The sequence below is a fragment of the Mytilus edulis genome, chromosome 10 (genome assembly GCF_963676685.1).
Source record: "Mytilus edulis chromosome 10, xbMytEdul2.2, whole genome shotgun sequence".
Lineage (NCBI taxonomy): Eukaryota > Metazoa > Mollusca > Bivalvia > Mytilida > Mytilidae > Mytilus > Mytilus edulis.
Window position 1 is genome coordinate 17,019,337 of NC_092353.1, and position 16,676 is coordinate 17,036,012.

Sequence of the window (16,676 nt, forward strand, 5' to 3'; positions counted from 1 at the left end):
TTGACCTTTTATGACCATATAAGTGATATAAGCATAAACATAGATATAAATAGATAAAGCAACTCGTGCAATTGGATTTTTATAGGTCTGTTAAATTTTGTAATATAGATTATAAATTTATGTTTATGGTCGTTTTTACTTTTAAAAGAATAATTTTGTGTGGATCAAATCAGTTAATCAAATTATTTACCTTTGTGTCACTTTCAATGTTGACATTCATTTCCTTTAAATACCCATACACGGACAATGCATGCGTTATTCTATCTCTTTCTACAGGGCTAAATTGGATAATTCATTATCAAAGTTTATTAGCTTAATTTGACAAAATTTAATATAACCATTTTACCTGATAAAAGCAAATTATTATTTCACTTTCATTAATGATTGAACAAAAATAATCATACTTTTGATTTTTTATATAGTTCGAAGCTAGTGCTCCTTTAAAAGGGCATCTTGCATTTCAGGGCAAATGATACTTAAACTACAGTATATTGGGAAAAGATGCATTTTTTGAGTGAATTTAATCATTAGCTTGAGAACCAGTACATGGATCCTTCTTTTTTAAAATAACATTTGACTTGGTACTGTATGAAATTATTTATTCCAATTTTTATGAAGAATTCACAGAGGACTCTTTTTAATAAGATAAATATACAACAAAAAATGCAATTTAAAAAAAAGATCTTGAATTTTTAATAAAATGAATTATTTCCAAAGAATTGTTACACAAATTAAGGGGATACCCATGTTTGTAAGGAAGATATTCTAAATCTTTACAAAAATCCAAATGTGTTTATTTTTGAAAAAAAAGATTGATATGTCTATCCAAAGTAGAGACTTGTCCAAGAAACTGAAGTTTTAGGCTTGGGTGGGGGGTGGAGGTTGATTGATTGATTGTACTTTGCTTATAATTTGCTTAATGTCCAGTGGCAAATATTTCATGCATGTTCATGACAAGAACAAGTTAACAATAAATACAATAGGCAGGTCTTGCAATAGAGGCCATCCAGGATGATGGTCGGGGAAATTTGAACTGCCACTGGAAAAAGAAGGTATATTGGATAGGGACAGAAATTTTGCCTGTCGGTCACAGGAAGACCAAGTGACCATATTTCTATTCCCCAGCCACCCTTGGGGTTACACACCATGAAAGATGACCAAAAAAAAAGTTATTGGAACTTTATTGACCTAATCTTACATTTCTGATATTTTCCCCGACTTATTCACATATTTTCAAGCTTGAAAAGGTGACCTATTCCAGTGAAACATCCTATCACCTTGTATATAGGAAGTGGCCTCCGAGGTTAAAAGTTTATGTCTTAAAAATATACCCCATTTATCCTATATGTTACAATAGCTTGTAAGTATGCTTTTTTTTTGTTAAAAAAAATCAATGTGGGATTGAAATTGTATTAATGTCATGATCGTATGTCCTTAACTAATTGGTTAAATGTTGCTAGTATTTTCTTTGGGAGTTTTTAATCTTAATTTTTCAGCAGATCTAATGACAGGTTTTTTCTGGATATATCTGAAATGCTATTGAAAAGGTATTTTTACAATATGTGTGGTATATTATAAGTACCAACATAAATATCTCTAGAGTTAACTTATACTCCTTTTATTGTATAGCCTGCCACACTTATCGTCTAGGAAGATAGACATATCAATTTTACTTGCAGATAATTTCAGCAGCTTTATCTTATTTTAATTGAACAGCAATTTTATTATGGCCTTAAACAGAGCAAAACCTTTCCCGAGAACACATAGGTGTTTACCTGATCATTTAAGTTATTGCAAATAGAACTTTTCAATTGAATAGATACATCTACAAACCCTTTTGTTATTTATTGAATATCAAGGGAAATAAATATATCATAGAGACTAATAAGGCAATTGAGGCCAGGAAAATAGTTTTTAGGTATTTGAGATCAGCCTGTTTCATATGATAGATGTAAATACTTATTTACAGGATTAATGAAAAAAGATACAGTCCAAAGAGTTAGTAATAAATTAGTTTGTCATCGAATTGTACTACTGAAAGATGAAAGAACCAATGCAAGAGTTTTACAGGGCTATAAGGAATTCAGTGTTTTTCAAGGTTTACCTCTTGATTTCTTGAAGTACTGGTGTCATAATTTAAAAGAGAGTGAAACAGATCAAGATGCAGAAGAATTGAGGGAAAAGCAATTGGAAAATGAGAAACAAAATTTTCAAGAAAATGATATTGCTCAATCAGAAAGAATAACTATAGATCCATTTCCAGATTTATTTAACTTACTTGATAACGTGACAGATTTAATGCAAGATTTACCAGAACTGCACACGGAAAAGTTGGTACTAGAGGAAACATATGAAGACGATTATTACATATCAATTATAAACAGACCAAACACCACGGTAAATGCAAAAGAGGATGATTATGGAATGGAAACAGATCCACTTTCTTTAAGTTCATCAGAACCATTGTTATCCTCTAGCTGTTCAGACGATAGTTCATTTGATAGTGCTTATGCAATATTTGATGAAAATGACATGGAATGTCCCCTCTCAAAGGCAGATTCAACTTATAAATGTTCTACTATGGAATCCTTATACCAAGATATTCATGCCAGGGAGTTCAACATTGTCAAGGAAGAGAAAAGATTTCCAATTGAATCAGAAAATGTTGAAAAAATCTTATTAACAAATCAAGGCAATGAGTTTCGTTTTGATAGTAAAACACAATCAGATGACACACAACAAAGATCAAATTTAGATGTTTCCAAGTCAAACATTTTGGATTTAGATCTGGTTGAAAATTTATTATCTAAGGGTTCAACAGATATTTTTCTTGTCAATCAACAACCCAAGATAGAAGACACGGTGCACACAAAAGATGTTCAAGATGGTTCTAAGAAAATATATCAGTGCTTGTCAGCTTATATAGATTTTCCACAGATCAGTAGGGAAAATTATGAACAAGGAAATTACTGGAAAAGTTCCAGTAAGCTAACTGAAAAAATACTTTTTTCTTATCATCAAAATATATTCAAAAGTACTTTACATTGTCAAGAATTAGAACCAAGTCATAAGAGCTATGCTGAAAGTAACATAGATCAGAGTGAAAATTCATTTCAAATAAATGAAGCAGAGATTCATCTTGGGCAAACACAATTATGCTGCTCTTTAGATATTGGGGAGTTCATGGATTTTTTAATGCATGACAAAAATGAAATAGCTAATATGAGTGAAGCGAAAAAGCAACTGAAACACTATCTAGTGGAATTTAATGTCAAAACAATTCTAGAATCAAGACAAGTGAGAAAAAGCAAGAGTAAACGCATGTACAAAAGAGCAAGACGACAGACATTAAGTAATCTTATGAAGCAGTTCTTTCAGTACTTTGATGAAAATTTTTGCTATAAAACTTTGTCAGCATCCAGGAAGAAAAAATTGAATCAGATTTTCAATTATCTTCCAGTTAGGTGGGACAGTGAGTTTGTAGTCTGTCCAATTCATGGTCTAAAACAATATTTTGAGCAGATGTCAGTTCCAGTTTCTGCAAGGCCTGCACATGCTGAGACCATGAAATTTGAGTGGGTACGTGTCAGAAGCTTCTGGTCATTCCCTTCTAACATTAGAGTTTCACCTATAGCGATGGCCAGAGTTGGGTTTTATTACACTGGGAAATGTGCTGAGTGCAGATGCTTCTGCTGTGGAAAAGTATACAGAGAATGGAAAGATGGGGATGACCCTTATCTTATTCACCAACAGATATCTCCAAACTGTTTCTATCTAAATGGAAGGGAAAGTGGGAATGTGCCCATTCATGAGGAAGATAGACTTAAACCTAGACATCTAGTTGAGCAGACCCTTTACTCAGCCAATGCACCAGCAGATAATGCTCAGGCTGGGGCACTACCAGGTGAGATTATTTAATATTTGTTCTGTAGTCATTTTTTTTTTTATTTGTAGCATGAAGACCTTATCTAAAGCAATAAACCTACCTTATGTTCATGTCTTCTAGATGCAGAACTTTCAGATTGAGAAACCTAAAATACATTGAAAAACAATACATATATAAAAGCAACACTATTTATACTGGTAATTAAGATATTTTTTGGTTAATTTTGTTGATGGCTTACAGTTTTAAGGAAGTATTATTTATGAAAAATACAATCATGGTAGTCATGGTAGTACATGTAATACTAGGAATGTCTTATTAATGATATATGTTCAGTCAGGGGACTTACTTAAACAAGTGATTTTCTAAATCACTGATTCAAGTAACATTATTTCCATAAAGGTTGGAAGTTAGAGTTGTCTTTCTTTAATAATCACCTATTTAAGTAGTACAATTTAATCACTAGAAGAAGTGATTGTAGCTTTAAATATAGAATACTAATGATCCACGGACTAATTATGTTTCTAAACTTATCAGAACCAACATCTGTGTTGTCTAGGATGACCAGGTCATTTCAGGTGATGACCTTGTACTGAATCTAGGATAATGACATAAAAATCACTTGTTTAAATATCAGACCTCAATTTCCTTCCCAAAAATCACTTCTTTAAGTATCATTCTTTTAATAACCCCCCCCCCCCCCACTCATTTTAACACCCCCAAACAGTGAATTTTTTATTGCGAACAGTAGAATTTTATTACATAATCTGAAAGATGAAACCTTGAACTTCACAGGAAAAATACTCCCACTGCTGTGAAAAATCTTTTAAGAAAGTATCAGTTCATTATGTAAAGCCATTATAGCATTTTTTCAACTAAAATAGAATTTTCAGCTAAATGATAGTATCAAAGGCATAACCCTTTCTACTTAAAAGAAGCAAAAAGTTCATATTTTTTAATTTTAATAATTAAAAGATATTATTTAAACCTATGTGTTGAAAATTTTGAAAAAACTACAAAATCCCAATTTGTGACAAAACCTTGAATTTGCTACTCAAATAAGTGATTTCAAAATCACTTATTTCAGTAAGTCCCCTGACTGATGTTACATCATGTACATGGAGGTGTACTTCCTAGAATTTCTAAGCTATAATTATTTTTTGAATGTTTGTATGCATGTAATATGTCATGATGATGAAATTAATCCGTTATGGAAGTTTACTGAAAATAAGACCAGAATCAACTTTCTTCTATCATGTGCCTGTTTATTTTGAGGCAACCAAATTTATCAAAATAAACAGATCATGGATTAATTTGTTTACAAATCAAAAGAATAGAGTTATTTTAAAATTAAAATTCAGTGAAAAATGCTTAAGGCTTCACTTGGTATTCATTTGTCCAATTCTATTTATTTTGTAGTAGGCAAGACATACTCTCACAGCCTTATCTTGCTAACTTTCCAGAAATAGAAATCAGCCTCATGCAAAATAATGAGCTAAATATTTTTTTTATAAATTTTGTTTAGGTTTGAACCATTCAGAGCTCTCACAGATTCCTGTCCCACAGATTCCTATCACACAAGAGAGACCATTTGGAAGTAGTCAAAGTGGTGATTTTACTTTTAGACCTCCTGAAAGTACACAGTCAGGTAAGCAAAATGAAAAAGGATCACATAATATCTTTTTAAATTTTTGATATTGGGATGTAAAAAGGACATATTTAAAGCTATCAAATTCTTATTGAGCTGACATAATTTTTTGTTATTAGATTTATAACATACTAAAATATTTCCCAGAATTATATAATATTCAATATGAATATGAATAATAATATTATATTGTTATTTATTTTCACACATGCGAAACAAAATATGTATTATATATGAACTGTTATTTTCTCTGTAGCTATGTACTAGTTTATGAGAATAAAATCATTCAAGGAAAGAATAGAAAAATTCATGGATTCATGATAAAGAGACTAGCTTTTTAAAAGTCAGTGAGGACTAGACCCCATCTTAATAACCATCAAGATGACCACTGTCCATCCCATTATTGGAATAAAGTTTTTCCAGATAACTCCTTCTATAGTTTGAATGCTACAGTGAACTGTAGAACTATATGCTTCCGTTGCATGCTCAACTTGCTGTGTTTTGAAATATCACTTTGCATTTGTGGGGCCATCATTTATGTCTCCCAGACACATAATATCACAAAGAAAGTCCTACATTTTGTTTTGATTCAGTAACTCCAGAATAGGGTGTGGGGGCATTATGTTTGAAACCAAAAATCATACTTTAATTATTTGCCTAAATGGTAGCTAATGTCCATTAAATGTGTAAACGAAACAAATAGTTATGCATATGATAATCAAGTAATTTAAGAATCAAGATGATTTGATGGGTTTAAAAAATATATAGTATTTCTTATAAATTATGTGAAGTGATCCTTATATCTTCTTGCATGTTAAATGTAATTTAACTCCGCATTATCAGGTATTTTAAATCTTTATTGTTTTTTGTTTTTTTATTGTTGTTGTGTTTTACTTGTAGTGTATTGTGTGGTATCTTTTACCAACTTAAGAAGTTAAGTATTGTCAATGAGTTCAGAAATATTTTTTTCTTTTCTTTCTAAATACTCTTTGACATTAGAAATATTCAAAAAGGAAAAATCATTTTTTTGTCGTTTGAGATAATGTGATATACATGTACCAGTAAACAGGTAAAGTGTCTAATGTTAACATTACCTAGTACTGTTTTTCAAAGAACATGCAACAATTAAGGTAGATAGGATGTCTTAATTATAATCCATAGAATTTTTTTTAATAATTTGACAAAATGTAGTTTATACCATGCTCTTTAAAAAAAAAAAAAGTTGGGTCACAGGGCTTATTTTTATGCTACAGGTTGCTCAAAATTGACAGATTTTGTATAGCATGCATAGATTATGCAAGGAAAACACAATTTTCTGCCATAAAGGAAAATTGCACCATAGAATTTTGAGATAAAATATGAGAAGATAGCTGTAATAGTATGCTTACAGATTAGAAAAAGAAAAAAATGAGGTCACTGGATCCATTTTCTTGCTACATAATAAAATAGGGAAATTTCTAACACATTCTATTGTAAAAGTACCTTAATCTGAATTATCTGCCTTTAAATTTCAGTTGAATCCCCTTATGTGGCAAAGTTGTAAAATTGAATCTAAACAAAAGTTTCTGGTTTTTTTTTAAAATGCAACCATGAATATGATAATAAATCTCATTTTCTATATTGAAATGAAAATCCTAACACATGTATTACCGTAAACTCTCAAAATCTAGACCGATGTTTCTGGTATTTCAAAATCCAATACGGAGGAAGACACCCTATCGATCTACCTTAAATGCATGAGATTGTGCAATTTTTTTTATAATTTTGTTAGGAAGAAACTCGCCCATGTGGAATTGAGGTTACCATATATTAATTTTGCTTATTGCTTTGTCTAAGTGCTTTTTTGTGTTTCTTTGTTGACATATTTGTTTGTTTTATATGGATTTAGATTACAGAAAAATGTAGACTGCTATACCCCTATTTTTGACATTTTTACCTCTTATGTCTGTTTGTTTAGTTCACACATCATTGTCAATTTAATGAAATTGTATGTGACTTTCATTGAAGTTTTAGCTAGGTTTAACCCACCATTTTCTGCATAAGAAAATGCCTGTACTAAGTCAAGAATATGAAAGTTCTTAACCATTCCTTTGATGTGTTTGAGCTTTGATTTTGCTATTATATTAGGAACTTCCTGTTTTGAATTCCTCAAACATGTCAGAGTTAAGTATACTTGTTATTTACTTTTTCCTTGCCAAAGTCAGCTTTTGATGTAGATGTGGACTTTTTTCCACTAAATCTAAATACATGTACACATTTTTAACTTTTCTAAATTTTCTAACCGAAAAGGGAAAAATGATTTTACCCAACTTTTTCTTATTGTGTACTGCTTCAAGAATGTGTTGTGTCTTAATTGCAAGAAAAGTTAACAAAATATATTAATTTTCAAAAGTTTTGAAATTTGTATGGCAAAGTATTAGAATATGAAAAGGAGAAGCTATAATAAGCCGCTCTAACATCTTTAATTTGAAAATTGTAAATCCACTAAATAACATCCTTCTGATGTTCAAAAGACATTACACTATGAAACATTAGTATTTATAATTTGAAATTTTGTCTTGTGAATTGGCATCAAGGCCTCAAAATTATTACATTTTGTGCTGTACAGCAAGAACTGCAAAAATAGCCCATTTTGAGATCTTGACTTGAATATTTAGATTTTAGCAATAGTTTTTCCAAAAAGATATTTGTTACAAAATGTATCAAACAAACATGTTAATGTTTTAAAATATCTTTTGGGGTTTAGAAGATCATGGTCCGAGACCACAATTGTCGTCCCTTGATTTTGGTTGTTCACAAATATAGTCCCTAGTGTTGACAGTGGGTTACTTGCCATTAATTTTTATAACCCTTCCAAAGTTATTTCTCTATGTTTAATGCCTCAAATTGCAAGTAGGGGGTCGAAATTACACTGTAAAAAAAATTGGGTCCAGAATTTTAAAGGAAAGTAGTGATTTGGTCCAGGTGAAAAAGGTTGAAAAATAGTACTTCGGAAGCTGTCAGACGATTTCAAGACGCCCTAAAGATAAAATTGTCCATATTTTGAGTTAGAGGCGATGAAGTTTTCTATAATTTTGATATAATTTGTCCCAAAAGTAGTACAACACACTGTAAAAGTTTCTTTGAGAAAGCGCAGGTCGGATTTTTTTTATTAAGTCTCCCAAACAAAGTTTGGAGACTTATTGTTTTTGCTCAGTTCTTATTATTTTTCTTCTTCTTCTTCTTCTTCTTCTTCTTCTTCTTCTTCTTCTTCTTCTTCTTCTTCTTCTTCTTCTTCTTCTTCTTCTTCTTCTTCTTCTTCTTCTTCTTCCCCCGCTTTAAAAAATGAACTTGTCCACAGCGTTTCTCCAAAACCGCTTGTCAGATTGACTTAGGATTTCATAAAATGGTAGACTAAGGGGTTTTTGGGGGGTAGAAAGCAGGGAGGGTTTTACTATAGAACCCTATGGGATTTTATTTTCAAAATTTTTTAAATGAATATAACTTGAAAACTATAAGTGATAGATACATGCAGTCTTCAGAAATGATTATAGGACAATAAAATAAATCACATGAAATATAGGGGGATGCCCTGGGGGGTCATCCCCACCCCCTTCAATTTGAGAATGTGCTATTATCTTGTAAACGGTCCAGATCCCCACCCTTAAACCATATATATTCTTGTAGGGGACAATAAAACAAATCAAATGAAATAAAAGGGAAGTCCCTAGGGGGTCACCCCACCCCCTCTTGTTGGAAAACTTGTAAACGATCCAGATCCCCACCCCTAAACCATATATATTCTTGTAGGGGACAATAAAACAAATCAAATGAAATAAAAGGGAAGTCCCTAGGGGGTTACCCCACCCCCTCTTGTTTGAAAACTTGTAAACGGTCCAGATCCCCACCCCTAAACCATATATATTCTTGTATGGGACAATGAAACAAATCACATGTAATTAGATGGAAGTTCCTGGGGGTCACCCCCACCCCGTTCAATTTGAGAATGTACTATTATCTTGTAAATAGTCCAGATCCCCACCCCTAAACCATATATATTCTTGTAGGGGACAATAAAACAAATCAAATGAAATAAATGGGAAGTCCCTAGGGGGTCACCCCACCCCCTCTTGTTTGAAAACTTGTAAATGATCCAGATCCCCACCCCTAAACCATATATATTCTTGTAGGGGACAATAAAACAAATCAAATGAAATAAAAGGGAAGTCCCTAGGGGGTCACCCCAACCCCTCTTGTTTGAAAACTTGAAAACGGTCCAGATCCCCACCCCTAAACCATATATATACTTGTATGGGACAATAAAACGAATCACATAAAATTAGATGGAAGTTCCTGGGGGTCACCCCCACCCCGTTCAATTTGAGAATGTACTATTATCTTGTAAACGGTCCAGATCCCCACCCCTAAACCATATATTTTCTTGTAGGGGACAATAAAACAAATCAAATGAAATGTAGGTTAAGTCCCTTGGGGTCACCACCACCCCCTCCTGTTTGAAAACTTGTAAATGGTGGAGATCCCTACTCGTAAGCCATATATATTCTTGTATGGGACAAAAAATCAAATCAAATGAACATGGGACCATATGAATGGGGAGTTATCGGAGCTTTGTTTGGGAGACTTCGTAACAGCATCCTGTTACAATTACTTCTTGTTTTCATTTTTGTTCTATAAGAAATGCACTACAAATTAATTGTGGTCTCGGACCTCATCGTATATATATATTTGCTAAATACTAAGTGTGCAATGGCTAATTATATAATGGCTGTTTAGGGTCAAAAATTTAAATTGAACATGTTTGTGATGTCATTGTATGATCACATGTGACCCTTTTGCCCTAAAGTGTTTATATTACATTAATCTGTCTATTTATCATAGTTTTGAAAGGTTGGAATGAGTTTTTTTACAACACAAAAATTTAAAAAAAATTTGGTTGTATATTGGTATCAAGTCGTCCTCGGCGTCATTGTCAGCATCGTCCAAAGACAGATTTGTTTCCGATAATAACTTGAGTATTAGTAACTAGAAATCAATAGAATTTTAACACAATGTTTATCATTTTGTTTATAAACACAAAAAAAAGTTTGGGATTGATTTTAGGGGTTATGGTCCCAAAGGTTTAGGAATGAGGGGCCAATAAATCTCTCTGAAATTATACCACAAGTTTCCTTACTACAAAGGGATGGTTATGGGGGAGTGGGTGGGTTATGGCTCACATCATTTAGCAATTAGGGGCAAAAAAGATGGAAAACAAGGGGTTTTTTTTATGGTTAAAGGACACTTTAGACAATTTAAAAGCAGTGTAAGGGAGGTAATCCATTTAAAATTTAAAGCATACTGTTATATATATGTAGGACTCTAAAGTGCGATGGTCACGCTAAAGTGCAATGGTCTACGCTAAAGTACGATTAGTCTCACGATAAAGTACGATGGTTGTTTGTTTGCTAAAGTACGATAGTATAGCACGCTAAAGTATGATGGTTGTTTGCTTGCTAAAGTACGATGGTATAGCACGCTAAAGTATGATGGTTGTTTGTTTGCTAAAGTACGATGGTATAGCACGCTAAAGTATGATGGTTGTTTGTTTGCTAAAGTACGATGGTATAGCACACTAAAGTGCGATGGAACAAAAGAGAAAGATTCAAGGGCACTAATGTTAAAAACAAGTCTTTTTGCAAATTCTTAAGTTTGCTATCTGATATAACATATAATGCTATAGACTTTTACTTTACCGGTAGTCTTATGAAGACTGACCTAGAAATAATTTCTAAAAACGTTATTTAGGTGTCACAAAATACTATATATCCTTTAAATGAATTTTTAACAATTCGGGCGTATTGGATAGATTGTTGGTTGCTTAACATCCAGTGACAAATATTTCAAGCATGTTCAGGACGATGGGCGTATTGAATAACTGATGTAGCTTGCCATTTACACAGCCTATTAATGTAAATACATCCCCTTAAAGTTGTCAGTTGCAAATACAAAATTCGGTCATTGTCAAAATGAAAAAATTTATTTGTACAAGCTTTAATTTAAATGCGAGAGAAAGGGGTTGTTGTTCGTAGCGAGTATTATCCTAATACATATTATATTTTACTTCAATGTACACACTGATGTTTTAATGGACAATTAATGATTTACGCTTGAAAACGTGTACCTTTATTTTACCGACGTGTATACTCTTCAATAAAAATCGACAATATTTTAACGTAAACGTAAACAATAATATGCATCTGTTCGCTTCCATTATTTATTTCATCTGTTCCGGCATGTTCACTTTTGGTTTGTATTATAAACGACTGTTAACGTCATAGTCCAACTACGTTTCTAGCGTCTATATTTTCGCGGACCATCACACTTTAGGGTATGGAAGCATCGCACTTTAGCGTACACCAAATTGCACTTAGCGTGACCATCGTACTTTAGCGTCCCCATAGCACTTTAGAGTCCTACATATATATCTGTTTGAATACATCCCTTACACTGCTTGAAAGTTATGTATTAAGAAATGATGATTGTCTTGAGATGTGTAGCTGTAAATTTATTTTTAGAAGTTACTATTAATTAATATTGATTTTAACCATGACTGTATGTCAGTATATATTTTAATATTTTATGATGTATTTAAATGAGTTGTTATTGTTGCCAACTCCAAATTTGAATTGATGTGGCATAAAATTATATTATTTTTGGAATAAGGGAAAGGGGGAGGTTGAAAAATGGGTAGGAATAAGAACTTGTAGGGGGGGAGGGAGGGAGTTAAAATTGTTCTCATTTCAGATTTAAGAAATTAGAAAGAATTTTTTTTCTTCAAATATTTTTTTTTTTAGGGGATTAATTCAACAGCATGTATGGCTCAAAAGCAAATAAAAAAATTAAGTTCATTAGACCACATTCATTCTGTGTCAGATACCTTTGCTGTGTCAACTATTTAATCACAATCCAAATTCAGAGCTGTATCAAGCTTGAATGTTGTGTCCATACTTGCCCCAACTGTTCAGGGTTTCAACCTCTGCGATAGTATAAAGCTGTGCCCTGTGGAGCACCAGTTGCAATTTCAGGGGCCAAATAATTGGTCTTTTTTTTCCTTTATGCCACATCAGCTCAAACAGACTTCATCATGGTGTTCTTAAGATAAATTGAAATCCATATTATGCTTAATCTGGTTTCATGACCCCACCCATCCCTTGAAATTTACAAAAAGCTGCCAATAGAAAAACTCAAAATTATAATGTTAAGAAATTTTATCAGGATAAGCAACAGAATGTCTATTTTTTTGTGGCCTTTTTATATATTGAATAATGTAATAGCTAGCAGATGAAGGGATTTAAAAACCTCTGAGATAATATCTTTGGCTGAAAAGAAAGATCTGGAAATACAAATTGTTTTATATTACAATTGTTTAAATGGATAGCTATCTCCAACATTATACCCCCTTCTATGGTTTCTTGAAATTCAGATTGGTTTAATAACTTCACCTTATAGAGAAACAATATGCCACACATTAAGAGAAACAATATACCACACAATGCCTACCCCAACTAACTAAAATGTTGTTCCGGCATCGTGGGTGGCAATTTCATGTCTGCCGCTAGTGGAAATGTAAGGGGAGATAATAGACCTGCTGATTTCATGTAAATTTTGTCGTTTCGATGAAAGGGCATTGACTTATTAAGTGTTGTTTAGGAAGGTTAAATTTTGGGAAGGGGAAGAGGGGATTCGGGATTATTTGCATAAATTTATGGTAACATACATCTTTTTTGGTGCAAGATTTGAGAAAAACATATGAAAATCATTGAAAAGAACAGCCTTCAATGTCCCATTATGATAATAACAAAACTTTAAATAATTAATTTCTTTTACAATCATTGCTTACTGTATGAGCCATTGAATTGTATTTTATTCAATTATTATTGCTTGCTAATTGTCCAACTGTCAGGTATCTCATGTATTTTAACGACTTTCAACCTTTAAAGATTAATGCAATAGGTAGGTTCTGAAAGGTAGGCTGACTAGCATAAAGGGCATAAAATTTTGCCTGCCATTCACAATGAAGGTATGTTAGAGAGGGCACACATTTAGCCTGAACCTTCCAACTGTTACTCTCCAAGAGTTGTAGCAACAGTTCTTAATGTGTGCAGATTTGATGCTCTGTCCACATGAGGTATCAGATTTAAAGTCCCTATTAAGACTTGACATGGCTGCATATATTTACGCATCATGCACATCTAAAAAGATGTTACACTTTAAACATGGGTCTTACTCCTAGTAGGAAAAAAGTCAATATGACAATATTTTTTATACACTCTAAAGATAAAGAATTATGTAATAATGTTATTAACTGGCAGTTTCTGTATTGGCTTTGGTATATATTTTAGTTTAAGCTGTATTGGTTCCAGACTTTACTCGATCTGTATTTTGTGGTAATAAGTATTGTGTATAAGTTTCATAAAATTTTGTCGAGGAAAACTAATGTTAGACAATGTAAATGAAAAATCAGCAATTTTTCCATGTATAAAGGGGCATAGCTCTAGAACGATTAATATGACGCCACCAAAATACTGTTTCAACAGCATAAGTGGAACCCAGTATTATAGAATTTTATGATTTTCATTTTCAAAAGTGTTACATGTGTATTTGCAAAGTCTATATATATGTAGATGAAAAAATTATGTATTCATTTGCAAGATTTTAGACTGAAAGAAGATTAAGAAGTGTCAAATGAAATTTTGCATAGATTCAACTGATATCTTTGACATTGAATTTTAGAGTTCAGTACATATCATATAGAAACATGGAAATTGCCAACCAAGAATTGGGGCAGTAGAATTTTGTCAAGAGATTGTAAAAGATCCAATGTCACACAATCACAGATAAACCATAAATCATTCTCTTCCTTTTTTCATTTTCCTCGCACATCTATTGTTTACGTACTAAATCCCTACAGCACAAGTTGTACTATATTTTCATTCTCCTAAACTGACAAATTAAAATAATGAATAATGTCAAAAGATTTAAGGGTTTTTTAAGTTGACAAAGTTTAGATATGATCCTCACAAATTGTTATGATATCGCTGTTTTGATAAATCCTTATCTTTAAGAGCACATTTTTATAACAAGAGGATCACTTATTATAAGTACCCATACTTATTATGATGCAATATTACTTAAAATTTCAATGAAGACTCGAAAAATCTTGATGTCAAAGTTATCCCCCTTTGCTTTATATGCAAAATCTTTCGAGTCAATCTTAACCAGTTGCCCATAACTTACATCTGATTATAGTTAATTTCACTCAGAAGTCATTTATCCATATCTTGTTTTTTTCAGATGGTTAATGACGCACACAATGTTGTACTGGAAAATTGCTTAATGAACCTTTAAAAACATAAAAAAAAGCATGTTATTGTGTCGCCATTACACCATGCGTATTGTGTGTGCATCCGGGTCAGCACATGTATATAAAATACACTTTACATTACACAATCATGACAATACGGAAGTTTATTTATATCTATTACTGAAACAAAACATCTTTAAATGTGCCACTTGTATCATTATCTTTTCAAATATTAGATATATTATCTTTAAATGTTCTTTTTAAGTATTTAAATCATTTTAAAAATTTTATTCCGGGTCTCAATGAAGCATTAATTTTCCTTGTAGAATAATTTTTAGTAAAATTTATGAAAAATAAAACTGATATATTTTGTTGATAAGAGTTGATGAGGATTTGTGTTTTTCTATATTTACCGATTGTAGATAATTATTCACTCACAAAAGAAATGTAAGCTTATTCTTAGTTTGAATTTTGTAAAAAATCTACATGTTTTAATTTGTTTGAAGGGAAATAACTGTTACTTCCTTTAAGTAAATCTTTATTATTTCCCTTGTAGTATTAAAAATGTGATGAAATTTATTATCTTTTTTTTTTATCTAAGTATATTCTTGATGTTTCTTTTGATTTTGAAAAAAAGTTTTTTGTGAATCTATAAATTCTTTCTTGATTAAAATTTCTCTTTTGAATTATCTAGAAACATTCTTGACGTCAGCAATACATCATATCTTTCAGCTGAATGTAAATGTAGAATGTTTCCTGAAGAAGCATAATATGCAGGCTCTTTGAATCTTTTATTTTTGATATGCTATTCACTTTTTATTTTGATATGAATTTGAAATCATGGATTATTGAAGTTTTTGCTTGTAATGCGATATAAACTGTACCAAGTCACACTTGTCATGCTTGTGGAGGCATTTTAAAAAGATCTTATATTTAACATTATTTTTTTAACTACATATAAATGTAATGAATATGAATCTCATTTGTTTCAGGCCCAGTAAGCCAGCAGACAGTTATAAATCCACCTTTACCTGGTTACTTTGCACAGACACAACAGACTAGCCAAAATGCTAATCAACCAACACCAGCTAGTTTGCCATCAGTACAGCAGGGCTCTTCTCCAGTACAAAATGTTCCATCCACACCACAAGGTTCTGGTCCATCGTCCTCACAGAACCAACCTGCAATACAAACTTCTATTACTGTTGGAGAACAAAGTAGGGAGGAGTCGACACAACCTTCAGCGGGCAGTGGTAAGTAGTCTCTTTGTGTTCTGTAAAATTGAAAATTTTGAATTGCTAAACAAATGTATGATAATTTAGTTAAAATTTGGATGGTGAAACTTTCACTGTAATGTTCCTTTAAAAATGAAAATAGTGCTGAATTTGCTGTTTTGGCAAACTTTTCCTCAACCATATATTATAATTCTAATTCACTATCCTTTAAACCACTAAACACGTATCAAAATTAAATTTGGTTGACATCAGTTTCTTTTTTCTTGAGTTTTGTTCCTTTATAAATGGAAAAAATTGCACACATAATGTCATACAAATGAGAAATAACAAATTGAAGGTTATCACATAAATAGTAGGACACAAATTTGGAAAAATTACATCAAAATAGCATTTTTGATGAAAGTGTAGTAATTGAACACTTGATGATCCAAGCAATTCACTATTTTGTTCCAATATATATTTTAAATGCTTGCAATTTATATATTATGTAAAGAATCACATTTTTCTTCATACTACTTCTTTTACGTTTGGTGCCCTATGTATGTTCCAACTATCATGTAAGAGTTG

At 31.9% G+C, this 16,676-nt stretch overlaps 1 protein-coding gene and 1 long non-coding RNA gene across 4 annotated transcripts in view; one reads left to right on the forward strand and one right to left on the reverse strand.

The window, feature by feature from the left end:
- LOC139490507 (uncharacterized) overlaps positions 1–14,973 on the reverse strand; it is a 47,843-nt gene extending 32,870 nt beyond the window's left edge. The window contains exons 1-2 of the long non-coding RNA XR_011656356.1: positions 14,808–14,973; positions 3,987–4,031 (exon numbers count right to left, since the gene is read on the reverse strand). This is a non-coding gene — a long non-coding RNA (uncharacterized lncRNA). The remainder of the gene's footprint in view (positions 1–3,986; positions 4,032–14,807) is intronic.
- The window catches only part of LOC139490504 (uncharacterized), a 154,580-nt gene that overhangs the window by 74,127 nt on the left and 63,777 nt on the right, over positions 1–16,676 (forward strand). For all 3 annotated transcript variants that reach the window (XM_071277282.1, XM_071277283.1, XM_071277284.1), the window contains 3 exons: positions 1,970–3,904; positions 5,409–5,531; positions 15,867–16,127. In XM_071277282.1, the coding sequence (XP_071133383.1) occupies positions 1,970–3,904; positions 5,409–5,531; positions 15,867–16,127 (2,319 nt within the window). The remainder of the gene's footprint in view (positions 1–1,969; positions 3,905–5,408; positions 5,532–15,866; positions 16,128–16,676) is intronic.